The sequence below is a fragment of the Nothoprocta perdicaria genome, unplaced genomic scaffold, assembly GCF_003342845.1.
Source record: "Nothoprocta perdicaria isolate Ctin4 unplaced genomic scaffold, notPer1 scaffold_25, whole genome shotgun sequence".
In the NCBI taxonomy this organism is placed as follows: domain Eukaryota; kingdom Metazoa; phylum Chordata; class Aves; order Tinamiformes; family Tinamidae; genus Nothoprocta; species Nothoprocta perdicaria.
The window spans coordinates 1-8,440 of NW_020455477.1; the positions used below are offsets into that span (position 1 = coordinate 1).

General features: G+C 49.3%; 1 protein-coding gene across 1 annotated transcript; it reads left to right on the plus strand.

Moving 5' to 3' along the window:
- The first annotated feature begins 7,501 nt into the window (after positions 1-7,501).
- LOC112947914 (G-protein coupled receptor 35-like) lies at positions 7,502-8,440 on the plus strand. Its single transcript, XM_026040096.1, has one exon. The coding sequence runs from the start codon at positions 7,502-7,504 to the stop codon at positions 8,438-8,440; it is 939 nt and encodes a 312-aa protein (XP_025895881.1).

Below are 8,440 nucleotides of genomic sequence, written 5' to 3' on the forward strand. Positions count from 1 at the left end.
GGCTTTGGGGCTTTGGGGCTTTGGGGCTTTGGGGCTTTGGGGCTTTGGGGCTTTGGGGCTTTGGGGCTTTGGGGCTTTGGGGCTTTCTTACCTTGCTCTTTTTTTTTTCCCTGCTGGAAAAGAAAACCCCTCTACTAACCTTTATTAAAACTTTCTTGCCCTCTTTTTTCCTCCCCTGCCAGCACTTTATTTTTTTTTCTCCTCTTCTGCATATTCTCTTCTCTACATCTTCTGCAGTTYACTGTAGCTGTTTCACCTCTGTTTTTTTTGTGGAGACCTTCAACCTTCTTAGCAACACCCTGAGGTGCTTTCTTCTGTTGTTCCTTGCAACTCTCAGSCCCTGTTTTGAAACGTAAGGCATCCTCTTTATTTCCTCTTCTGCCTGGTTTTAAGCTTTATTTTTTTTWATCATTATAGCCCCATCAAGCCCTCCCCTTTGTGAAACCTCTGCTCTCCTTTTGGGATCCCTAGGGCACCTTGTGGACCAAGGCATTAGCCCATTGTGCGTCAGGGCAAGGCAGSCCAGCCCTGCCCTTCCGCTCCGTGTCTGGCTGTGCTCGGACAGCAGCGTCCCCCTGTCCTGCTCCTGTCCCCTGCACCCSCTCCGCCTCTGCCCTGCTCCCGCATGGCACACATTGCTGCAGCGCTTAGAGCACTGTGTCTCTCCAACCTTCGTATCTGCGAGTTCCTTACCTGCACCCTCCTGGGCTTCACACTGCTCCTCGCGTCTGTGGCTTCCCTTTTTCTTCTCCAGCGCTTTAGCCTTCTGCTACATCATCTTCACCTCCACATCCAAGTCTAGTCTCCATCTTCCTTGGGCTGCCATTTGTTTTGCTAGTGTCAGACAAGAGCACCAAGCAGTTTAGTTTTTTTAGCTTTAATCAGAAAATGTTTGGGTTTTTTATTAAAATAAAAAAACACAGGTACAATTGATTTTTCTTTACTTCTGCATTGTGTTTGTAAGCATGCGTAGGCAGGAGGCACTTGGCCATCACTCAGGTACATAGTGCAGGATGCAATGTGGTTGCTGTGCTCATCCACGTGCCCTGTCCCTTCATTCCAACCTGCTGCCGGCAGGCCTGCTCCTAAGGGACTCCTCCGCTGTTGTCAGAGCCTGCATCTCCTGTGCCTGGCTGTGCTGCTGACCCAGCTGGCTCTCGTGCTGCCATTCAGACAGACCTCAGCAGGCCAGACCAGTGAGGGCAACCACATCAGGTGGAACAAGGGGAAGCACAAGATTCACACCACATGGGCAGAACCACCCCATGAACCACCCCACACAGGCACAACAAGCTGCAGAGCACCTTACAGGGAAGTTGTCTGCTAGGAGAGCCAGCTGCAAGTCCAATTCAAGTCACTTGTGTCATTTCACACAATGCCAACAGTACCTTGGGGTGCATTAGCCAACAGAGGYGACCCTTGTCCTCTTCTCTGCGCTGCTGAAGGAGCCTGGGAACTCTGCATCCAAGGCTGGACTCCTCAGCACAACATGGACATGTTGTTACTGAAACAGGAGCTGTGAGGCTTGGTTAGAGACCAGGACAGGCTGAGAGAACTGGAAAACAATGAAGGCTAAGGAACCTCATTTATTTGTCCAGGGAGCTGCAGCTCCTTGGTAAAGAGACCAAGTACTTCACAGTGCCTAAAAGAACCAACAGTAGTGGGCACAGGATGCAGTACAGCAAGTCCCACATAAACATCCAAGATTTATACACRCCCCACACTGAGGGTACACAAGCACTGGAACAAGTTGCCTAGACATTGGTGCCTCCATTCTCAGAGATCTTCCCAAGCTGATGCAACACAGCCCAAAGCAACAAGCTCTAGCTGACCCTGCTCCGAGCTGAGATTTCACTAGGTGACCTCTAATCTCAATTCCTTTMTGAGGACAACTCTTCTGGTTTAAGGCCACTATCCTCAGCTCCTACCACCAGCCTCAGTTTGGGATATGCACATGCAGTTACCACCATCAGAAGGCTCTCACCTCATTTACAGGTTGCTTCCCAGACAGACATCCTTTCCAACCTTGAACTACTGCATTATTCTTTCCTTCTCAGGTTCTACCTCGACTCATCTCAGTGTTTCATATGACAGGCCTTCCCCTGCCTCCTTCCCTGCGACACCCCAGGCACAGATGTTATCTAAGACTGTTGTCAACATGTAGGTACCAATACCTGAGAGGGCTCCTACCTCATGGCACTGGTATTCCATGCTCCATGAAGGCCTCACAGGCTCTAGATTCCCGGTTGTCTCCAAAGGGCTGCGAGCTGCACGTACCTCTTCACAGTTACGGACTGGTTCTGARGAGCCTTGCTCTGCAAGAAGGTTTCAAAAAGCAAACATTTAGTTTTTAGTTTACCTGGGTCTCTCCCTCTGAGGTCTCCTGCAAGGGCCTGTCAGAGTCCATTGCAGCTGAGCTCTGCCAGACAGCTATGCTCCAGGGCTTYGGCTGCCCTGGTGCATCCCAGCCCAAGGCTCAGTATCCCAACACAGCAGGATCTTCACRGCCTCTCCCTGCTGTTTTGTCCGGACCCTCTTCAGAGGGGGCAGGACCCCCATGTGCGTTCAACACAGGGGCTGCACAGCCCCCACGCAGCCCCCCAAGCACCATCCAGCATGGGGGCAGCAGCCGAGCTCCTGCAGCTCCAGCCACTCGTCCCCCCACCTGCCCCTCACGCTCTGCGCCACCACCACCCTCAGCCACACGTGTCCCTCAGAAGGGAGATAACGATCTAAGATATGAGATAACGCTGCTTCCCACCACTGCTGCTTTTCCATCCTCACGTACTTTCATTCGTCACACAGATATCTTCTACCATCTACCGCCAACCTTTGGGCAGAGTAGGCTTCTCCTGAATCAAGTCTTGCTGGTTTTAAGAYGTAAAGAGACATGTTTAGCRGGCACAGTGATGGGYGATGGGTTTATGGTTGGACTGTTAAGATCTTGGTCTTTCCCAAAGCTRACGCTTTTATAAATCTATGTTTTAGAGGCAATCAACACCAGCATTATTAGAATTAGGAACTGTTACAGCCAGGCAAGCACCAGGGATAAGTGAATAGCTAGATGAGTCACCACAAGACACTCCACCTGTAGTGGACACCAATTCAAGACCCTGCTATGGAGCCCTCCCCTTGGGGCACAAAGCTCTCAACCCCCATTTTGCTGCCCTTGTAACACCTAAGTCTAGGTTAAAACTCAGTCTCGAGTTAAGTCTCTGGCCTGACCCTCTCGGGTGCTTTCACTACAGCTCAACAGCGGGAGCGTGGGCTCAAGGACAAGTCTTGGCTTAGGGTTGGCCCCAGAATGACCTTCTCTTGCTTCACCCCCGCTGAGCCAACTGCTCCAAGCACTCAACCTAATAAGGACCAAGGCCTACCACAAACCCCAAGGTCACAAGGCTATTTTGGTGCTTTTATTTTTCTATTAGAGAAGGGGTATTTCTTTCCCACCTACCACCCACGCAGAACCCCAGCCTGGTTGCAGACAGCTTATCCTTCCTGTCTCGCTGTCTCAACCCAGCTACGTGCAAACATGAGTCACTTAGTTTCCATTGGTCTCCTACTGAAGGGTCCCCTGCACTTGCAACCTTAACTGTCCTCTCTCCTTCCGTCTGCACTGAGCAAACCGGTCACACACGGGACCTTCCCACCGTGGCTCCCAGCACAGCATTTCAACATCCATTTCATGGCTAGCCAGGCAGCCCTTGCTGTTTGATATTGCCAAGTAACAAGGCACCAGATCTCCTTGTAACCTATCTGTGCATGTCAGACTGCTGACCAAGCCCATCTAAGACCTGCACAGGAGGAGGAGGAGGAGGTTCCTCTACAGGAAGCCTCAAATACCCACAAGCTGTCAGCAGGGAGCACAGCCCCTGTACCTGCAGCCACTTCTCCAGACGCACCAGCTCCAGCACCAAGCTCCCCTGCTCCCGACTGGGATGCGAGGCTACACATCCCCTGCCTTCAGCAAGATCTACTTCTGATTTGTTGTTATTAAACTATCAGGTAACTTCACTTTCTTTCATTCTCTTGCTAACCACAAATTGCCKTTCGGAAGGATGTCTCACCTGTCTCCATCTCTTGGAATGAGCTGGATGAGACTTAGTCATCYTGTTTAAGGCAGCAGGATCAGCAGTGGAGATTCATTCCAGAGTTGCTTAGCTCCAAACGGTTTTGCTTCTGCTCTTGCTCCGTGGCATTCTCCAGACATCTTATCTGTAAGGAAACAGCATATGACTTGCCAATACTAACTGGAAGATAGAAGCCAAGTTAATCCTAAGACAGAGTTTAACTTACCTTCACCGTTCCTTTTAACTGTCTTTCAAAAAGATTCTGGGTTTGAGGTGACTACCTTACTGCTTTTATCAGTTGCATCTCCCTTTCAGCTTTACCTCTTCTCTTGGACCTAGTGGGGCTTTTCAAACCAGTTACTGAGATAAGGGAGGAGGAAGAACCAACTTCTCATTTACAAGTGAGGCAGGAGAAGCTTCCTCAATGAAACAAAAGTTTCCAGAGTACAATAAGAACTCTGCAGCTTACAAGAAGCAATTCTCCTAGCTGGTCCATRCACATACTCTGACCAGAATTGGAACATACAGTTAAGATTTGCAGGGTTATTCTTGGAGTTATGGGATCCATAAAATCTCCAAGTCACATGCCTAACAATTAACATCCAAGGGATGCAGTAGTAGATACACCTAAGGGGAGAAGTCAGAAAGCTGTGCTTCATGGCAACATGCTGGAAAGTTGCCACCTGACCTTAAAGGCCGTGAACAACAGGAAGATTAGGTGGGGCAGTTCCCAGACAGATTTCTTCAAACTACCTAGAAGGAGAGAGAGAACCCCCCTGATTTCAGTGTTGCAGCTAAGTTCTTACCTTGGTGCTCTCCCTGTAGTGGCTTATCCACTCTGTCCAGACAAGCTTCTCTCCCAGTTCCATGGGCCACCTGGAGCCTCAAGAGGAGAGACWTCAGCACAAAGTCCAGGCAGTCAGGTGTGAGGCTGCTGGACTCCTAACCAGAACAGGGAACATTACTATGAATTACTTAGGCAACTTGACAACAGTTCTAGTTGCCTAAGAACTGAAATGGTTCCTTGGCCATTCCATCCATCACATTCCCCCTTGGTGGCTCTGGTGCCTGCTCACCTCCAGAGAGGAAACTCCAAGGCAGCAGGAGCAGGATTTCACAGGCAGGGCTGTCCCTTCAGTGCAGGGCTGCACTCACATCAAGTGATGATACAGGTGGTCAGTCACCTCCATAGCCATCCTGCTGGGGAACACATTGGTCAATCGCCACCAAGATGTTACAGAACCGAGCTGTCTCTTCAGCCTCCAGCTCAAAGGTCTGGAAGGAGTCTGCCTCCTCTTGATTTGCTGGAAGCCAACAAGCATAGTCTCAACCTTCCTAGCCAGCTGATGACTCCAGCATCCCATGGTGGGAGCTCATCAGCTYTTCTCAGTGTAGAGGCAAGGACATGTTTTACATGATGGAAGATCTCACCCCTCAGGCCCCTGTCTTCTCCCATTCCTCTAGCAGCAGCAAGTTTCATTTTTATARCCACCTCCCATCTTTCTCATACTTGCAGCTTTGCTGCTTGGCTCCACTGCCGCAATCTCATCTGCGATCTTCAGTATTTACAGCAGCCACAGGATACACAAGTCTATCAAACAGCACCTTTTTTCCCCAATGAGACCCACGTCTCAGACAGCTGGGTCTCAGCCATGGGCTATCAGCAGTGCTGTCTGCTTTAAAACCCTCCACTTGATTCTCCTAATCGTTGACCTGCCTGGTACCCTGGAGCACTTGTAAGCTCTGAGCTGCCAGCAGACACCCACCACCAGGCAGATCATGGATGGAGGGAAATTGGATTTGGCTCAAGCCCYCAACTCCAGAGCTAGTGTCGGCCAAAGGCAAGAGCTGCTGAGGACACTGGCCTGCTTTGCCTACCTCGTATCCGTATGCCAAGAGCACTGCTGGCATCGYAGAGCAGGGGCACAGAGGCACCTCACCAGCAGACACATCCACCTCACGCACCTAGGAAGTGAAACACCCACTGATGAAGGCACTTCCCTGCTGTCACCAGCTCTTATTTAGAGGTTTTTCCATACCAGAAATCCAAGYGAGTCCACCTTCAGGACAGACAAGCAAATCCCTGCTGAGAAAGGGTAGACCAGCACACACAGGATTCAGACAAGGGCTCTGCAGAGGAGCTGCGAGCACAAACAGATCACTTGCATCCTCCACCTCCTCCCCGACCCATCCAGTTACTCTGTTAATTAATACTTTTGTTCTGATGTTGTCAACTTGTCTCAAGATTACAGTAATGGCACATTTGTGGAGGTAGATACTTGACTAGATCTGTTCTSGCATGACACCCTCTCTACATTCCCAGGAGCCATAGGATTTTATGAGATCCTTCACCACTCAACCGCATTAGAGCAAGTGACCTTATTCTGAACTAGAAAGTGAAGACATTCTCCCCAAAATTCAGTGATGCATGCACAGAACCATCCCTTAAGAGATCTCTCCCATGTGCACATTACAAAGCTACTCCCCACAGCACACAGTATTTCAAAGTCAAATTTTAAACAGCCCATATATTTTGACCCTTCACACAACCAACATGCTCTTGAAAAGCACCTAGGAGTCAGTACCACAAAGGTCCAGTTGCTACTTCTTACTTTTCACAGGGTGCCAGGACACAACCTTGAGCAGAAACCACCTCGAGCAGCCCTTAGCTTCAGCTCTTGTTTTGCACACCTTCTCTTCTCAAATCTTTTCCTGCTTTTACATCCACAAGCTTTTACTCTTACCTGGAAGAAGAGACACAGAAAATTACACACCAAAACCATGTGGAGAGCAGCACACCTCACTTCACATCCACCCTCTGGATTTTGAGCTTGCCAACAGGCTGCAGGAACTCAGGCTCTGATCTGCAGMACAGCTGCCTCGAGTCAACATCATGATCTCTACCAAACAGCACCTGCTTTGCCCTCACAGCCTGCAGGTGCCTGCTCCTACATCTCCCAGGCCATCACTAGCAATACAACTTGGACTGTGCTGAGCTTTCAGTCACTGAAATTCTTGCCAGCTCAAAGTTGAGCTCATTTTACACCTATCCAGCAGAGATTGACTCAATGAATCAGTGCTTGCACTACCAGAAGACACCTTAGTGAACTCTGCTGACTGTGGCACAGGAACCCCTTCYATAAGGGCTGTTGCCCCCCTGCTCCATTTGGAGCTCCTCTACTTGGAATGCCTGCCAGGTACCACTGCACTCCAGAACAGGCACAATATCAAACCTGGTTTGGAGTTGGATGCAYCCCAATCACAGGCTAAGAAAGCCATCTTGGTAGAGTCAAGTTCACATTTATAACAGAGTCAGGGTTATATGTACATACCTTTTGATAGAGTGCTGGATCTATTGAGAGGAAGGAGGGAACTCTCACTGTGTCTTTTCCCATTTCAGGTCTCAGAACATCACACAGCACCTGYGCATCATGACAACCAACACAACTAGCAACTGCAACTTCACAAGTTTCCAACTCTACTACCCCATTTAYCTCCTCGAATTAACTCTTTATAGCATCATTTTCTTTTTTGGAGCAATTTTCAACGCCCTCGCCCTGTGGGTGTTCTTCTACAAAGTCAAGAGGTGGACAGAAACCAGGGTCTATGTGCTCAATTTGGTCTTTGCAGACTGCTCCGTTATCTGCACCTTGCCGCTAATGGTCTACCTACGCTGGAACAGGTCAGTGCGAGATGAACTCTGCCAGGCTGCAGAAGCCATGTATTTTATCAACATGGAAGTGAGCATCTACATCATTTTATTCATCTCGCTCGACCGATACGTTGCCATAAAGCACCCCCTGAAAGCCAAGGCCTTGAGGTCTCCAGCGAAGGCCGCGCTTCTCTGCGGACTCCTTTGGGTGTCCACCATAGTAGCCACAGCCCTACAACTGAGACAGAGACAGGCCAGCTTCTGCTTTCAGAAGGACACAASCTATCCACTTGTCCTGAGCCTGGTTTCCCTTCTCTTCATTTTTACTCTGCCATTAATCACCTTGACCTTTTGCTCCATTGACATCATCAGGAATTTGAAGAGAAGGTTGAACACCAACTCCCCAGAGAATCAATTAATCCRCAAAGCTATTTATGTTATTTACACAAATATGGCTGTATTTTTAATATGCTTTCTCCCAGCCTACCTTGGCATACTTACCATGTTCATAATGGAAAACACTGGAGCTACTTGCAGCACGATCCGGGTTATGAGGAACTTGTCCTCCGTGACAAGGTGCATCGCCACCTCTAACTGCTGCCTGGATAGCATTTGCTATTATTTTGTGACCAAAGAATTCCAGGAGGCCCTTTCTCTGCCCAAGCACAGCGGGGACAAAACAAATCCAGGCCACCTTTCTCAGATACAKACTGCCTAA